This window comes from Etheostoma spectabile, chromosome 2, assembly GCF_008692095.1.
Source record: "Etheostoma spectabile isolate EspeVRDwgs_2016 chromosome 2, UIUC_Espe_1.0, whole genome shotgun sequence".
In the NCBI taxonomy this organism is placed as follows: domain Eukaryota; kingdom Metazoa; phylum Chordata; class Actinopteri; order Perciformes; family Percidae; genus Etheostoma; species Etheostoma spectabile.
The window spans coordinates 5,713,119-5,732,623 of NC_045734.1; the positions used below are offsets into that span (position 1 = coordinate 5,713,119).

General features: G+C 40.8%; 1 protein-coding gene across 1 annotated transcript in view; it reads right to left on the reverse strand.

Moving 5' to 3' along the window:
- rgs12b (regulator of G protein signaling 12b) overlaps nucleotides 1-19,505 on the reverse strand; it is an 81,311-nt gene that overhangs the window by 4,087 nt on the left and 57,719 nt on the right. Inside the window, 10 exon segments of the mRNA XM_032526940.1 lie at nucleotides 6-132; nucleotides 280-353; nucleotides 898-1,110; nucleotides 1,380-1,474; nucleotides 1,634-1,784; nucleotides 2,013-2,195; nucleotides 3,541-3,684; nucleotides 3,900-3,992; nucleotides 4,202-4,371; nucleotides 9,955-9,976. Coding sequence (XP_032382831.1) covers nucleotides 6-132; nucleotides 280-353; nucleotides 898-1,110; nucleotides 1,380-1,474; nucleotides 1,634-1,784; nucleotides 2,013-2,195; nucleotides 3,541-3,684; nucleotides 3,900-3,992; nucleotides 4,202-4,371; nucleotides 9,955-9,976 — 1,272 coding nt within the window.

Below are 19,505 nucleotides of genomic sequence, written 5' to 3' on the forward strand. Positions count from 1 at the left end.
CTTACAATGCGTGCCACCAAGTCAGCAAGGTGCAGGCCGTATTTGGCCACCACAGGCCTGAGGACCTCAGTCACTGGCTTAGTGGGCTTTGCTTTTAGGCCCACCGAACGGTTAATAGGGACCAGGTCGAGTCTGGAAAAGAAGAGAGAAAACAATTTCTGTAGCTGCAATATAAGTGTTGATCATGGTTTCAAAGCCAGCACGTACACTCAACTGTGCTCTTACAGTATCATTGGTGTGAAATGTTTGAATGGTTATGATCACTGCATATTACTGTACCTGAAGAGAGTGCGTTTTTCTAGTCGGAGATCCCGAGAGCACAATGTCATACAGTCTTGGTCTAAAACAAGTGGCTGAGAGAGTGAGACAAAGAAAAAGAGAGAAGTCATCATGAAAGATGTCCAGCAAGTTGTCTAAACCTTAAGTGGGATCACTGACTTCTAAATAAAGCAGCAATTATATTAATAATTGGTGCGTGTAATCATCATTTAATAAAACGGCATTTACCATTTGTTGGCCTAGTCTATCAAACACGTGTGGCATGTTGTGACCTTATAAAGTTGATATGACTTACATATTAACAAACTATTGCCAACAGTAATGTTGTGGCCATACGTAGAACTGGGAGGAACTGCAAAGTCAGGTGTTGTTCTGTGTGTTTATCACCACAAATAACACACATCCTTTGACCTACAGTATTGTGATTATAAAAATATTGATTATTGCTACTTTAAAATCTTTTTTATAGCTTTTTTGGGTAACAACCAACACCGACTTAATTGTGTTTTCTTATTTTGGTTTAGTGTGATTTGTTGTGTTTTTTTAATAGTATTCTGAAACGCTTTAAAAGCCATAATAAAGGTATTTAGGACAGCCCCACATCCACTTGTGTTGTACCTTATCACCTCCGACCAGGAAGAGGTCTATAGCTGCCAGGTTGATGCAGAGCTTTTCACAGAGACCAAGCAGCAGATCCCTGATGGACACTCCGGCCCTCAGTGGCACAGAGCAACATGAGCCATCGGGCAAGCTTATGTTACACTGCCTCAAGGGGGCGCTGCCCCCTCCGCGCTCTGTTGACACTGATACTGCGCCACGGGAAACATCACCCTGAGGGAAGAAAACAGAGACAGACACAGGGAGGGGGAGGGGGGATAGTAAGAGGAGGGTTAAAAATAAAAGTAAAAGAGACAATGAAAAAGGAGGTTGAGAGGAGGAAAAACAGACATTATTTTACTATTGTCAGTGTTTTTGTTTGAGTTGCTTTAAAGCAAATAAATGGAGAGGAAGAGGGTGAAGATAACGATGCTCCGTGATAAAATGAATGTGACCATTACTGTCAAAACTAATTATATGGGGATGTCTCTTTCCTGACTGACCTCGTTCCTCCCTGACCCTGACGTCCCCAGCTCCAGACTGGCTCCTGAAGACAGCGAACCCTGGGATTCTCGCCGACCATTGCTGCCGGAGAAATCTGAAAAGGAATACACTCATCATTAGCGTCCAGAAGAAAGACAAACAAGGGGATAATTCCAAATCCCTATATCCCCCATAAAAAAATATCCCTCCACTTTAAATGTGTTCATTTAAAAAAAAAAAAAAAAACATTTTGAAGACGTTTAATACTACTGACTGTAGTTAAAGTCAGCCAGCTCTCGTTTCTTCGGGCCTTTGCCGAAGCTCCTGTTGCGAGACCAGGAGAAAAACATGCCTTTCTTCCGGTCTCCTGAATCATCACGACTGTCCTCATTTAAAGATCTGCCCGACTTGCTTTTTTTGTCCTCCTATAAGATACAAACAAAATAAATGAAGAGGGGTAGACACAGGTGCGAACACACAGATAGACACTCACCAAATGATGAATGAAAGCCCAGTGGAGAACAGCAATGCATACAGACTAACCAGAGGCCACAATTGACCTTTTTCCCAATGTTTCTGAGTATTCTGACAATAATACTGTCAATACTGTGACTAGACAGAGCCAAGCGGAAGTGTTTGTGGAGGCTTGTTACCTTCTTGGGTGTGGAGAGATTGGAGCGGTCGGAGCCTGTGGTGCTGTGTTTGGAGGTGGGGCTGCTGGGGATGTGGTAAGGGTCAGGCAGGGGCCTCCCCTCCACCTCCGCTAGCATGCACTCCTGGTATAGCAGAGACTTAAGGAAACGTGTGTAGCTGTCGAACTTCATCAGGTTGAAGATCTAAAGGCGTGAAAAGGAAGGAAAGATGTAATTAGTAGATGAAAAGCAGAAAGCAAGGACACCACATAAAAAGGAGGGTAGAAAAAAGCAAAACTAGAAATGAAAGGGGGGGGAAGGGAAAGAAGAGAGGATGAAAAAACGTGGCAAAAGGATTGAAAACAGAGGGAAAAAGGAAGGGAGAAAGGAAGTCAATTTGAGAGGAAGTTAAAGTCTAATATCCCACTAGCAGCCCTTTGACGTTGCTCATGTTCAAAGATGACTACCGCCATACAAATGAATTTGATTTTATGGAACCCTAAAACCACAGGGTTATAAAAAATGAGTTGTGTCTGTCCCTTTATTTCAGCAAGACAATGCCAAGCCACATTCTGCATTCTGTTACAACAGTGTGGCTTCGTAGTGAAAGAGTGTGGGTACTAGACCTGTCTCCCATGGAAAATGTGTGGCGCATTATGAAGCGCAAAATACGATAACAGAGACCTCAGACTGTTGAGCAACTGAAGTCATACATGAAGCAAGAATGGGAAAGAATTTCACCTAAAAAGCTTCAACAATAAGTGTCCTCAGTTACAACGCATATTTAGTGTTGTTAAAAGAAAAGGTGATGTAACACAGTGGTAAACATGCCCCTGTCCCAGCTTTTTTGGAACGTGTTTCAATTCAAAATGAGCGAATTTACAAAAAAGCAATGAAGTTTATCAGTTTGAACATTACATAGATTGTCTTTGTAGTGTAAAAAGGATTTGCAAGTCATTGTTATCCGTGTTTGTTTGCATTTTACACAACTTCCCAACTTCATTGGAATTGGGTTTTGCATATGTGTGTATCAATGTGTGTATGCATGAGTCCACAGGCGTGCGTAAATCTGACCCAAAATCTTAACGAGCCCAGGGGTATTTTGCAAAAGTTCTTCTCAGGCTTTGATGTGTGTGTGTGTGTGTGTGTGTGTGTGTGTGTGTGTGTGTGTGTGTGTGTGTGTGTGTGTGTGTGTGTGTGTGTGTGTGTGTGTGTGCATGTTTGATGTGTAAAATAAAGGAGGCTATGGTGAGGATATCCTTCTCGTCTTGTGACTCTCATCGGAGTTTAAACATCTGGAGACCCCCACAACATGGGGAATTGTAAGAAGCCATTCAAATCCATGATACTAGAAAGCAGGCAAACATGAATAGTTGATCTTATGTTGTGTTTTCAATAGAGGTCTGTTTTGATTCAGTTTTATGAGTAATGACACATTTGTTCTTCAGGGAAAGACTTTTTTCACCTCCCCCTGTGCTTTCTGTGGTTGCTAATTTCCTCGAGATTTTGATAAACAACTTCTTGAATTGGTGATCAATGAATACGCTACCTGCAGTTGCTGCTCCTTGAACATGTCAGGTCGGGGGGCGTTGAGTATGTCGTCAGCGAGCTGGGCTTGACTATCTATGTTGACCGGTGTTGTGGCTTTACTGGACAGGAAGCTGTTGTAGATCTCCCTGGCACGCTGAGAGAGCTGGAGAAGGTGGGAGAGTCAGGAACAGTGAGTGGCAGTAGGGGACATGGAGGGTGGAGGAGAGGATGAGGTATGGATAAAAAAACAGTAATAGACACAGAAATAAAAAAAGATGAGGAATAAAGTGAGCCGTTTAAGACGTCACATTTTTCCTCATTACTGGGGCGTAAATGGATGCATGTGTGTAATCAAACAATGTCTTGCACGTCTGTTACCTGCTTCTTGTCATTCTCAGGGACATGGCTGAAGAACTCACAAGCCTGCCAGAAGAGGATGTTCTCCTCACTGAACTCTTTCTTTAGGAACTCCTGAAACATGTGAATTAAATGCAGATCAAAAATAAGCACAAATCATACAAACTAATATACAAAGAAAGCAAGACCCGGAAGACCCAAAAAACCCACCCAACAGAAGCAAATCTGATCAGTTTTTAACTTCGCAACATCAGAAAGGTTTGCTTAAAGTCCATTTTATCTGTTATGTGATGGCCGACATCAGCCAAGTGCTGTTATAGTACCGAGAAGTAGCGGACTCCCACGGGGTCCTGCAGCAGTCTCTCGAAGCAGACAGCCCAGCTGGCCACTCTCCTCTCAGTGTGGCGCCGGTGGCTCTGAACACTGGGCAGGCTGGCATTACTGTTCAGACTGTTGTCGCTGCTGCAGCCCTGCAGCTCCACGCTGTTAAGTTCTGTACAACATGGAGATACACATACACATCAAATAGTTGAAGTGATGGTGACTTTACTATGGCTGAGAATCTCTGGCTTCCCCCCATTGTGATTTCATTAAGGCTGCAATAATAGATTTTTCTTTTTCTTTTTTTTTGAGCATCTAGATTTTTGATTTCCATACTTTTTTTTTTACTCTATGTGCACATTCACAACAGCATGAGCATTGTGTGGTCTGGTCTGGGATGGGTGATATGGTCATTCTCCCTGTTTGTTGTTTTGTTCTCCTCGGTCTGCAAGGGCTTTACCTGAAGGCAGCACTATCAGTAGCACAGTGTGGCCCATACCGATGATAAGGCCAGAGTAGCAGCCTGTCCAGTGAAAACTCTCTAGCCACACATGTCACTTCTGAGGTTTTCTGTTGCTTCATCTTTTGGTTTGCACACTTTCACTTACACAATCCCTGCAGTAGGTATTGATATCAGAGAGTTGATTGAGCCATTCATTTCAACTTGTGTGTGTGTGTGTGTGTGTTTGTGTTTTTCAGGCCAATGTGTGTTTGTAATTAAAATACAGATATTCTTCTTCCCCTTTGCTGCATGTCATTCCCTCTCTCTCTCCCTCTCCCCCCTTTCACATCTTCAGCTGTCCTGCATAATGATGACTGAGGTATCACACTGTATATGAAGCAGCCAGACGTATACCAGGTGACCAATCTCAATGCCTGTTCTAGATGGATTTTGAATTAAACTAAAACCTGTTTTCTGAACGAGCGCGCTTCATCAATGGTTTAGTTTTGAACAAAAGGATATAGTGCTGGACTCGGTCGAGACCAACTAGAATATTTGGTGAGTCCAATGCCTGACTCCGAGATAAAGTCCGAGTCCAATTACCAACGAGTCCTAGACAACAGAAAAGCGTACAATACAATACCACAAAAAGTCAATACATTGAAAAATAATTCCACTATTGTTTATTACCACATGCAGGGATACGTCATAACAGGTGTATCCCTGCAGCTTCACGCTGTTCAGGTCAGTTCTGTTGAAAGTATGTTGACAACATGCTCCATTGCACACATAGTCCTCGTGTGGTACTTAGATTTCACGGTCTAGATGATTTAATCTTGAATAACTCCCAACAGCATTTGCCTAATACTTTGAACACTGTATCTACTCATAAAGCGCCATTTTAAAAATCCATTTAAGGAGTTTTGTGCATGGATGCTTCATCGTTCTGTAATCTGATTATTTTTCCCACCACTAGACCTTGGTATGTCTGTGTTCCGAATGTTTGGACAGACTTGCAAAGCAACGGCACAAGCTGAGACTACCAAGAATAACAGAGCTTCAGGCCTGGTGAACTGAAAGTGGGATGCTCAGTTGAGAGAAAACTATATACAAGAACAGCCAGAGGGAAGGCATCACCAGTCAGGTGCCTGAGACAACGCAAGTCCTGTAAATACACAGAAAGACCAGCATGCTCCCAGTAAGTCATGTGTGATTTCAGACTTTGAAACTTGGCTATTAATGAATCATTCTAGTGTGATTTCCATTTTTGCACATTTTCCACCAAATTTAATGTTATCAATGAAAGTTTTCATACTGAGGATTAAGTTATTAAAAACCGTTCAGCTCATTCACTCTCATTTTGTTTCAAACTGCATAGTAAACGACTCCTATGACTTCTGCTTCAGTCATTAGTTGAAATATATTGCTGGGAATGAGATGCAAACATTAATCAATCCATCTATTGTCTTAACCACTTATCCTATTCAGTGCCACTGGCTACAGAGACACAAGCCAACACTATCACAACAGTAATGTCTGGCTATCAACAACAAGAAAGGAGTCTCAGACACCACTGCATATTAAAGCACAAGAGATTAAATATTCCCAAGTGTTCCTCTTCAAAATAAAAATTCAGCTACGGGTAAATGTTTTCCCATATCCTTCCTAAAAAAACAGACAAGCCAAACAAGTAAAATGCTTGCTAAAATGCAAGTATAGTCTGCAAAATAGAAAATAAATAAAGCTTGATATACACAGTTAGAGAACAAAAGAAAGAGAGAGAGCATTTATCCCACCTTTATTACTAAAATGAAAAGTAAACATTTAAAGAGTAAGGTTTTAAAGGCCCTGAAAACAATTCATGTTAAAGAAAACTACTTTTGATGTAAAATCACATTTCCAGGGGCTTTAAGTAACATTACTGAATACTACAATATAATGAAGTACATTTTTCACAGATGGTACATTAAACTAAGCTTGCAAAAGGTAATTAGCCACTGAGAGAGCTTTTACAGAGTAAATTCTCAACAAAACTCAGTGACAGAATTCTCACAATTACAGGATCACTCCTAACTCTGTATTCCTTCTAAAGTTTACATTCAGTTCACTTGCTTCTTGTAATGAAGACAGAGAAAAGAAACAGCAGAGAAACGGTACAACACTTGACACCATTCAGACCACCATCATCATTTTTTTTAGCACAAGTTAAAAGACCATTTATTTAACAAACCATCGGCATCTTGTGATCATGGGGGCTCCTTTTAAATTTGGCCATCCTTAAAAGAACTCCAGTAACTGACATGAAGCTAAACTAATACTCAACATCAAAGTCTCGGCTGTCAAAATGACTTAATCATTTGAAATGATTTATTGCTCGTCTGTGCCTCAAATTTACATTTTCTTCAGTTGGAGAAGAATTATTTTAGGCACCAGCTGTATCCTTACCTGGGTAGAGCTGGTAGGAGCCTGTGTGGTGCCAGCGGGGCAGATAGCGAATCCTGAGGGGTAACCAAGCCCCTCCATCCATACTCCCCCTATCAGGGCCCCTCGCAAACTCAAACACACCAAGTGAAACACACAGTCCAAGACGAGGCATCCATACACACACTCGCAGCCAACAACATCACAGGAAGGAAGTGTAAGAGAGATGGGAAAAAGGGAGAGAAGAAGAAGGAGAGAGAGAGAGAGAGAGAGAGAGAGAGAGAGAGAGAGACAGTGGCAGTTGGTGGTGACGAGCAACCTGGCTGACAACCTGAGAGATCGCAAAGAGAGTCAGGTCACAAAATGTACACGCACCTGCATGTACAGTCACTCTCTCACAGACACACACACACACACACACACACACACACACACACACACACACACACACACACACACACACACACACACACACACACACACACACACACACACACACACACACACATACACACACACACTTTTGTGAGCTTCCAGGTAGTAGGTAGGTAAGTGATACAAGCACACACAGGCCTTGAGATGATGAATAATTCAGATGCGAGGGAGGACGGAATTAAATACGCCGGAGCAAAAGCACATTCATGTGCGCAAAAGGCACACGCACTCGCATGAACATATACACACACACAGACAAAACTGCAGTATTGATGAGCAGCTTGGTTAAAGGAAGGCCACTACTGAGACTAATGAGGCCTGCAGGAAGCCCCCATGCTGCTACGCACACAAACAAACTGACATATTAAAAGAACAAGGAAGAATATCTGTCAACCTATTCTTGTTCCGACTTTTCTAATGGTTAAAAATAAATACAAATTTGTGAGATGGATTGTCAATAGGGCCAATGCATCATGTAATATAATACTGCTATAGGCCTTTAAATGGCTCTGCAGGTTGAATTGCTGTAATCAACATCAACTATACTTCTTAAAATAAATCTTTTGCTCTGAAAATACACATTGTGAGTGGTTTCTTGGTGTCAATATTAACAAGTGGTGTCTATAGATACATTATCATTTTAAACTCAATGATGGATTTCATTAGTTTTCAATAAGTGTAAAAAAAACGACTATGAAACGGAATAACTTTAAATTGTATTATAGTTTGTATCTTTATCATTGCTGGCAAGACAAAAGTTTTAAAAGAACTAGTATTCATGAAATTGCAAAATCTGAGTCACAACCAGCCATTTGAGAGTGTAAAATTTATACTCCTGCGTGGTGCTTGCGACACTAGCTGAAGTCTTCTCCTGAACAGACGTGGCGCTAATGAGCAAAGGCTACTGTCATTGCTATTTCTACGGATTAAAAGAAGAAGAAATAGGTAAACAACGGGAGAACTGGCAGCAGCATTGACGTCAATGCTTCGATTTGATCAGATGACCTACTTTGTCGGATCAAGCCTTTCATTCACCCTAAAAGAACTCATCTTAACCCAGCATGTTATAAGAGAGACTTGCAGTCACTCTGAGAGTCCTCGTTCAGGCTTCTACTTTCCACTTTGTTGCGCGCCGCTGGACGTGCACTCAAAATCCTGGCGTGCCAGCGAGATCTACGTCATTTCGACGTCACATTGGCTTACAGTGACACTGCCAGGAAACAACAATTTACCCTCTTTTACGATTTTTTTTTATCTTTGATTATGATTATCAAGTTTCCCACAGAATTGTTAAGTATACAAAGAAGAAATTAATTCCAATGTTTCAATATTACTATTTATCTACCAGGGTTCTGGCTGTCCTGATAAGAGTAGCAGTGGGCCACATGCTGGATCCTCTGTTAAAATCCCCTTATGCTTTCTGTTCTGTAAATAGATTGTTCATTAATTTCAGACATTTGAAGAATGTACTTTAACCCTTTTACACTAGAAGAAAGGGACACATTTTGAGCTTATGAGGTTATTTTGCAATGGTTTTACTGATCTGGCCCACTTGAGATCAAATTGGTGCTATATGTGGCCCATTACTAAAATGAGTTTAACACCCCTATCCTATGCCACATGCACATAAAGGTGCAAGGAGAGAGAGCTTTGCTCTTCTCTCACAAACAACACATCCTCCTTTCCACAAACACGTGGTGTGAAGAAGAGGCCATCAACACTACATTGGAGCTGAATGTAAACGTGTCTTCCATGCATACCCCTTTTGTCTTGTTTCTCACCTCCTTCTCTTCCTCCTTTTATCTCCCATCTGCCATGAATTGTCTTTCATGTGCATTTGTGAGGCGTTAAAGCACGATTAGAAGTCTCCTAAATCAGAGACCTTTCATTATTGTTAGCACATGCTAATTGCGCGCATGACACCAAGAGTTGACTTAAATTAGTTCCAACACAATACTACACAACAGGACAAAGGAACACAGAATAAATGTCTGAAAAGTTTGACATGCTAATTAAAAGTACAGACCCAACAGAATACAAATGCATTTTGGTAACAGCCCCATGTTCTGTATCTCAGGTCCTGTCCTTGATTTGACACAAGTTGATGTTGCACAGCTATTGTTGACAAATGTGGGACAATCTTTAAGTCACAGCCTGCCAACCACAATTCAGCAGGAAGAGGTGGGGCAGATGCTGAGCAGGTGTAACCAGAATGAGTAAAAGCAACCACATATTAATGAGGTGTCCACAATAAACACGGTCATAAGCCTTCACTTTAGAAGAGGACAACAGGCCCAACACATTGAGCCATTTATTTCATCCCATTAAATGCTACTTAAAGTAGATCCCAACAACTGCAGGTTGAGGGAAGCCAATTAGATAAGCCAATTAGAGAAAATGAGTAAAGTCTTAGACTAAAAACAGCTATTCAAATGTTGTAAAAAAGTATCTACTCACCTCCATCGGAGACTGCGGCGGACTGTAAAGGATAACAGAAAGACATGGATTAGCAGATTCCCTCAACACAGATGACACATATTCATACAAGCTCACACAATGCATGTGGGCTAAAAGGCAGCTGCCCGGGCACGCACTTTTGGCCACATTCAGACACAAACACAGAATGACTGTGTTTTTCTCACAGAACCTGGCTCATTATCACACACCCTTTCACATCATGACACAGTCAGGTTAGCGCCCACACTCACTGTGTGGGGGAAATCATCTGAACTGGCTATGCTTGCTCTACAAGAAAGCCTCCTAAGAGGGGTGAGGCTGTGTGTGTGTGTGTGTGTGTGTGTGTGTGTGTGTGGTGTTGTGTTGTGAGTGTGTGTGTGTGTGTGTGTGTGTGTGTGTGTGAATTTTAGGCTACCTCCTCCTCTTTTTACAATGAAGTGTGATATTTGCTTGCATATCTAATCGTAACCAGTTATAAATAAGTTATCAACAAGTATCTAATCTAATCCCACACAACAGACAAAGATGACTATACAGACACAGTCCAAACCAAATTTACTCGAGACACACAACACACACACACACACACACACACACACACACACACACACACACACACAAAGCAGTGATTTTTATCCCAGACATGCTGAGCTAGGATGAGATCATTTGACACAGACATCAGTAATGTAGCCAACTCTGGAACATAGTTGAAACGCTCTGTGACTCAGAAAGAGCAAAAGAAGAGGAGTAGACAAAAGAAAAAAGGGGAAAAGAGACAGAGAGACATGAGGGAGGGTAAGCACCAATTAAAGACAGACGTGTTTGTAAAAGACAGAATACTGAACTGGCATCAGATCTCTGGTTAAATAATCCACGCTGAGCCACATTTTATTTCTGTCAGAAGCTTTTGTTGCACACACACACCCTGTCTTTACCCACATAGTGAAAGCAGACTATAATATAAAGGGATCACAGCTACTACCTTGAGTTAATTCCATCACTATGCATGGGCAGCCAGTATATAGTTGCAGTTACATCACTCAGAGAATATACATGAATTTAAGTAACCCAGGTACTGTCAGCTTTTTGCAGTAACCTGATTAATTAAACATAATTTACGAAAGAAGCCCAGTATATAAGTAAAGCCTTAGAGGGCTGGAAATACATCATTTCTCAGCCATGTGGATCTACTGTATTGAAATGCATTTCTAATGCAGTTTCTACAAGAACACATGCATGAAGAGTTTAAACATGGAGAGTATTGAAAGACTTGTAAGCAGAGATGTATAGTAACTTCACTACTGTGCTTAAGTACTAAAAGGCTGTATCTGTACTCTATTGGAGTATTATTTTTTTCTCCTACTTCCACTTTTGCTTCAGTACATGTTTTGGATGAGTTAAATTTAAAACCGGAGTTTCACGCGACTTCAACCAATCCCAGCAGTACCACATGCCAGACTTTGTATCTGTATGGGAGTGAGAACGCGTTGACGTCACACGTACTTTCAATTCATTTCCTTGTTCCTGATATGAGGACGAGATGTGTGTGACTCGAAAATCTGACATTTACCAACAAAACGTAGATCGAAAGACCTTGCAAAAGACTTCGGAGCGTTCTGCCAACATGTGTACGTTTTTCCACTCTTAAGTCGCTGAGAGCTGCTGCTGTTTCAATCCTGTCAGCTCTCTGCTACTGACGGACACACACACAAACACACAAGGTGGATGCAGAAAAAAACGGAGATGAGACGTACAGGATGACCGAAATTGAGGACAGTCCAATAAGTACTTAATAAACCATATGAATGTGTTTCCCAGACCAGGATAGGAAATTAACTAAAAATGTAAAGATCAACAAGCCACAAATGTTCAAATTTGATTCGTTCAATAAATTATTTTTTGTCTTAAATCCACCAGCAATTTTCACGTTATACCAACATTTGCAGCATCCTGAGCCTTTTTGGTAAGGTTACTAGGGAAACTCAGCCTAGAGTCATTTTATTCTCCCCAAACCAAGTTTCCTTTTTATTTTTAAAGAACAACACAATATAAAAAATATGATATTCAAACTTTTGACTGCTTTTTTTAACAGCTACATAACTCAATGCTCAGTACTTTTACTTTCAGTACTTGAGTAGTACTTTTTAAAATAAACTACTTGCAATACAAAGGAAAAAAAAATGTGAATACTTTAGTACTTACACTTAAGTGTGGTGCTTAAGGAGAACTTCCACTTCTACTCAAGTCACTTTTTTGACAGAGCACTTGTACTTTTACTCAGGTCGAGTACTTTATACATGTCTGCTTGTAAGAGTACGTCATTGCGTCTAAAAGAATGAATTACTAAAACTGAAACTGACACTAAAGCAAAAATAGAAGCTTCCTGTAGTCTAAATAAGTCAATTTCCACAGCTGAACAGTAGGCTGTAAAAAGAAAAGAATCTGAATCAGTTGTGTTGTTTTGTGATGTATTGTCTGTGTTAGATGTCTGGTTATTTGCGCATGGCTGCCAGGGTTCATCCCAGGGTATGGGTACGGGAGATGAACCTTTGGCAGCCCAGGCCCCTCACTATTGGGGTGGGTATACAGTAGGTGAGCAGGTACAAGCAGCTGGGTGCTTGGGGTTTGTGCTGTTACGTGATGTGTTGGTTTGTGCAAATTTGTGAAATGTTGATGTAATATATTAGTTAACAATGTATTTGCTGCATGACTGTGTAACTCACACTATGTAGTTCTTTTAAAAATTATATTTGGATTTTTTTTTTTTTTTTTTTAGAAAAGTCTGACCAGGGACTGGGGTTACAAATTAGCCTATTGGCTAGAAACATTTTATGCAACACATCTTAAATCCCCCTGCAGACGTATTGTGACGGAGGTGCTGATCGGCGAGGTGGAGGCAAGAAAAAAATGTTTAGTTATGGTGGTTTGTCATCAGAATCAGAATCAGAAATACTTTATTGATCCCCGAAGGGAAACTCTGTGTTGTAGTTGCACAAATATTATAGAGTAGAAATACAAGAAATAAATAAATATAAGGAATTGGATACGTACGGTATTTACATAAAGGAATGTTATTATACATTATTTACATAATCATTCATACATAATCATTTACATAGTCATCTTGGATAAGCAATAAAAGAAAACGCCCAGAGTGGCAATTGATGACCAGGCAGTGAATGCACCGAATCATGGCACAAATAAAAATAAAAGTCTAATGTCGAAGTGGAAATCAAGCCAATAGTGGCAGCGCCACAGCAGATACAGAACAACATGCATCTCAGTGACAGTCCAAATTACGTACAGTAAGCAGTTTGAACTCACTGTTGTAATGCCATTTATTTTCTAAGTTTGAGTATGCTCAGTGGCCCTCATTTATGAAAGGTGCGTACGACCTAAAACAGGTGTAGGACGGGCGTTCTCCGATTCCTACACAAAGCTCGGCATTTAACTATTTGAACATGAGCGCAGGTTGCGAAAAAATCGCACGTCTGGTCTGACCTCGTGTACACAAGTTTTCGAGTCAGTTTTTGAGTCAGTGTGGACTATGTTCGCCAATGATATACGATTTACAACATTTTTATTTATTCTTCAGGTGTTCATTTGTCTTTTAAAGGGTTGTTAATGGCCCCAAGTAAACAATTTCTTTCTGCAACACTGTTGACCGGATTAGTGATCTCTTTCTATTCCGCATTCTTCCTACAGCCTAGTACCAATTTTTAGGCTGAAAAATAGGACACACGGTACTGCAAATTAAACTGAGATGTCAGGGTTTCAATCTCAACCTCTGAAAAGTGCCGTTTCTTAGCCGGATTAGGTCTCGCCATGTTGTAAATAGTAGGGGCGAGGCCTCAAAATTGAGAATATATTGGGGAGTGATATTTAAATTACGATCATTTCCAGCCGCTGCATTTATAAATGACCAACCATTCGTACGCTCTGATTGGTGATATACAAATGTTTCATAAATCCAAAGTGAAGCCTGTTGTAAGAGGATTTCTGCGCTCATATCTGCGCTGGTTTCTGCATTAGTTTGATAAATGAGGGCCCATGTGTCCGTAAAAACCAGCGCACACAAGCTTTTCGTTCGTACGCAACATTTATGCATGAGGCCCCTGTACTCTCTGGTCTGGAAGCAGCATCTTATTTGCCTGGTCTAGACCTTTGATGAGAAAGATGTATACAACGTGTAACTAGTACACAGTATTGTCTGAAATCAGGCAACATCTTATAGCACTAACAATAATTATCCAACCTTAGTTCATGAATCAAATCTTACAGTAACCAGGTCACCACAGTAGTCACTCTCTGGTTAGTCAATTCTCAAAAAATTGAACAAAAATACAATTGCTGCATACACAAATCCTGCAATGTCCTGACAAAGATTAAGTGTACACTTTTAACCTAATCACATCTAATTGAGGTGACCCCCTGGGGCAAAATGTATGTGCTGCTTTGATTCAGGCGCATCTTGGCCATTTTCTCATTTGGGCCAAGCTGTTGTGGCCAGATGGCACTGCCCTGTAATCACTGGGATTAGCTATTTCAGACTGTCCTTGGACGAGTCGAGGTTGGCACTGGCGTGTGAAAAGAGATTTTGTGTGACTTAATAGTGCTCTATTGTGGTCGAACCATTGCCCAGGACAAGAGGAAAATGGCAGAAACCTTCCCAGTGGAAACTGGTTACCTGATCCCTAAGCTGATTATACTCTCACACACTTCAACAGTGTGTATTCTCTCTGATGCGAGTGTGTTTCATGTGTGTGTTTGGGCATGCTGTGTATTTTTTAGCCTATGTATGCACGTGGTCGACATCTGTTAGAGGTGTCTTTTGTTTGTAGGGTACATTCTTCTGCGTGTGTGTTCACCCCCCCTTCCCATTTAGCCCCAGTGTGATCACTTCCAGACATACATTGTGGTGGAGTGGTTTGGCCCCTAGTCGAGTCCCCTCTCCTCTCTATCCTCCCTGCACCTTTAACCCATTTCAAAGTACCTGCTTTTCTTTGTTCTTTTCCTCCTATCCAGTCATCCCACTCTTTCTTTCTTTGTCCCCCATTACCATCTCTCTCCTTCCATTCTTCACTCAAGTCAGTCTCTCTTACACTCCCTCCCTCTCTTCTTCAACCCTTTCTTAGCCATTCCAGTGGCGTTCCCCCTCCTCTCCTGGCAGATCCTGGTCATTCCTGACAGCCCACAGGGAATGACTGGGGTTTTCCAGACTTTTCCTCCTCTCCCTAACCCCCTATCCACGAAGAAGCTGGAAAATGAAACAGTCTTGATAACAGAAGATCGTAATAACAATTATATTCCCCCCAGTATGTCGCAAAGTGTGTTCTACTTTTAGCCTCCACTGCTTTCAAACCTAGTGAGCTCTACATAACCTCAGTATTACTAGCAGAAGGGATTTACCGCCCCAATATTGTCTGCAGTTGTTTTCTGCTGAGGCTAATTGTTCACAGATTTTATGAATGATTAATGGGGCTTTTACGTTACATATATCATAGAGTAAATGTGCTCATAAAAAAAGTAAAAAGACACCACAGCACTTGACTGATGGTTATGATTATGGTTTCCCACATAATCCAAGCAAAGCCTGAGAATGTGTGTGTGGTTATGAATTTTGTGAATTCAAAAAGAATTGTAGCTAATGGTTTCTTCTTATCAATTACCATGTCAACACAGTATTTGTTTGCCATTTAAACAGCCTCAAAAAAAGTCAGTTATGAAGTTGCATGACAGCCATTGCTAGGAATATTCAGACAGCTTAGTGTACGGGCTTACCGAAGCGGTGCTGATTTTCAGGGCAGACACAAAACAAAAAACGACCACGAGACAGAAAGTCCTGCACTTTTAAAATAACCTCTTTTCAACAACGAAGTAGAATATTAGTTTGGGCCTATGAAAAGTAACAACTGCAAAGATATAATGATGTTGGCGTGCTACACTCGCAAACTTATGCCTTATTACCACTGCATGGTTCAGCTGGACTTGACTCACTTTTGGTACCAGGTCCTTTATCTCTTTTTGTTTTACACTGCAGATAGTTGACTCTCAATGTAAATCTGTGTGAGTGAATTTAAAAAAAAATAATTGTGGTGTCCTTGGTAGCTTGGGTATTTCAAAATGGCTGGTTTGTGCAGAATGTCCCATGTCCCACAGGTGACAATTCTAGTCCCAGTTCTCATTGACCATCAGGAGTCTGCAGCCATGCTGTACCATGCAGTGGAAATGCGACATCACTTCAATCAAATACTTGACTTCCTATACATGTGCATCAAAATGCCTGACCGGGATATTTTTCTGGTGTGGGCACAGCTTGTTGTGTATTTTTTAACACATAAAGGAGCAATTTTGTGTCCAAGGTGTGTACCAATTAGGACATTTTACAATTCAAAAATCCACTTGACTGTGTTCTCTGGTGGACAAACTATACCAGGTCGCCTAATTATTCTATTTAACGCCAATGCATTCCTAAAAAGATTGTAGAATAATAATGAATTACTATCAATGCCAAAAGTCTATAAAATAGTAAAAAAAGAACATTAAAATTCTCTGAAAACCAAGATGACATGTTTAAATTGTTAAATTGTTCTTTACAACCAATAGTTCAAAACTCTTTACTATTTATTTTTTGACTAAATAAACTTGGTAAAATAATTTTAACATCTGATCATCAATGGACCAATAATGTCAGCACTTGTTGAAAGATATATTCAGTAATGTCAAATATTTTCTATATTATATTATTATTTTATGCTATATTATTATATTACTACTATCATAATATATTTTATATATAAGACATTGCTGTAAACTGCAACTTGACTGGTTGGTAGAGGCATGCAACCATAAGGCGGTAAATCTAGTTTTTATTTTATTTTTGTGAATTCTAAAGAAAATTAAAGAGGGGCCAGAATCTGCAGGAGCTGCAAAATGATGCCTCTGACAACCAGTCAAGTTGCAGTTTACATCAATGTCTTACATAATATATGTAAAGACTTTGAAGGAATTTAATAAATAGTATCAAAAGCTATAATTGTATTATTTGGCGAAACGTGGAAGCTTCAAACACATCATCAACCCGACAAAACAGGAGATCTACTACACAGTCACCACAGTTTCAAGATCAGAGTCACCAATTCAGTATACCCGTTATGGAGTTGAATGTTGGCCAGAAAAGCATTTTTGCAAAACATTATGATGTCACCGTGAACCTGACCTTTTGGATATAACATGTCATCACTTCATCATCTTATCCTATTAGACATTTCTGGTAACTATTATAATTAGTGTAGGACTTCTTGAGAAATGGCCAAAAGTGTGTTTTGTGAGGTCACAGTGATGTTGATCTTTGACCAATAAAATCTAATCAGTTCATCCATGAGCACCAGTCGACATTTGTGCCAAATGTGAAGAGATTTCCTCCAGGGGATCCGGAGATATCGCGTTCCCAAGAACGGGACAGACGGACAGATGGACTTGTGGGCGCACAGACAGACAACCTGTAAACATTATGCCTCTGCCCATTGAATATTATGGTGTTTTGAGAAGTGCTGTGCTCTGAGCAGTGATAGAGTGGAAGTGTTGTGTACAGTTATACAATGAACACACTCTCACATCCACTTCAACCACAGATAAGATGGCTGAATCACATGTCTTCACCACACTTGCTGGCAACACACACTGGTCTGGTTCAAACTTCCACGCTTATTTTTCCTTCCTAGTACATCGCTGCTGCTGATAGGTGGGATTTGTTGTTTTATATTACTTTATGACTTTGTTGATCAGTAGCATTGAAATGACCCGCTGGATTATATGTAGTTTAAAAACATGATCATTTTGTCAACAGGTCACAACGTGTTTGTACAACAACATCCTCCCTGAACTTAAAATGCCACCTTGTAGCCACATGCCTAGCTTGTTGATGTTGGGTTTGTGTGTGTGTGTGTGTGTGTGTGTGTGTGTGTGTGTGTGTGTGTGTGACGCTCAGGGTGGGTTGGTCACTGTGTGTACAGGTCGCAGTGCTTTATTAGCTGTGACTAGTGGGAGACGGGTGGTTTACATAATCTGTTATGAAGCCTGGACGTCGGGTTCAAACTGTGGCAAAACACAGGGTAGAATTTACAGCTGTTCATTTTCACTGTTATCATAATATTAATATGTTAAACGCCATACAAGTCTCCTTAAACAATCTCAAGTTTCCGAAAATGTTCCCTGTCTGTTTACATGCGTCTAGAAGGATGATGATTCCTGGAAAAAGACGTTCTGTTTTATAGGATAACACACAGAGCAGCCAGTCACACTTAACAGAGACGATTAAAAAAAAGTCTATCTGTGGGAGAAACTGTCAGGGATAACATATGCACTCACACACACTCACTCACACACACTCTTCACACACACTCTTCTCTCTCTCTCTCTCTCTCTCTCTCACACACAGACACACACACACACACACACACAAAGACAACACTGTTTGTACCACAGGAACCTATTCCTGGCTCCAACACTGGAACTGTAACTGCCACCTTTGGTAAGGAATGATATAACTTAGGAGACTAAATATGGAAGAACACTGAACATATCTTCTGTCTACTCTATGTACCTGTAAACACTGGCATTACTACAGGAGGCCGCACCTATAACGGAAACAAATGACACACACATACTGTCATTTGCACGCAAACACCCTGACACACACACGCTTCCAGCTGAGGAGGAAGCTGTTGCGCCAACAGTCTCAATGTGTGTGAGTGCCTGTGTGTTTACTTTTGAATATGAGGTGAATAGTGGCTGCCATTGAGAAGGCCAGAGTCACCCTGCCAGGACTGGCAACCATGAAACCGCTTAGCTTTAGCAGAGGTTAAGCTGAGGAGAACAAGCTGATTAGGTTAATGATCCAAAAGTCAAATGAGGCTCTGCAGGTGTGAGCATGGGTGATGATGCTCTCCATGCAGCCCAGTGAGATGAAGAAAACAGATTGGCACAAATCTAAACTAAAGGGCAGATTTTCAAAAACATAACTGACTAAATCCATGTATAAACAAACATTTAGGGATCAGCAAAACTATGCGTCAATGGCCGTATGTGTTCACCATCTAAACGTCCCCACGAAGATTTCAAAACTTTTTTTTATTCCTAAGTGAAACCCTCTCTGACCGTCTCTGGAATTCTGGGATAAAGCCCAAAATCCCTGCCATGTATTCAGGAATCAATATCCACTCTCTATGAAAGGAAGGAATGTGGATCATGTTTGTTTTCCTGCAGGGAGCCACATAGGAGGTGTGACTCAGAGGCCGAGCTGGTGATAACAATTTGTTTTACTTGGCTGGATGCCTTTAAACCACACAGACAGACAGAAGAGGGTGCAAGATGTTAACACAATACAATCTGATCAGATACTTCCGTCTGAACACACTCACAGCTGCCAGTCCCCACAGAATTAAATAGAATTCACAAGAAATTAGTCAGGTTAGTCAGCTCACCTTCCATTGTCTTATAGCAGTTTTTTTCTCACTTTCCTTTACACACACACACACACACACACACCA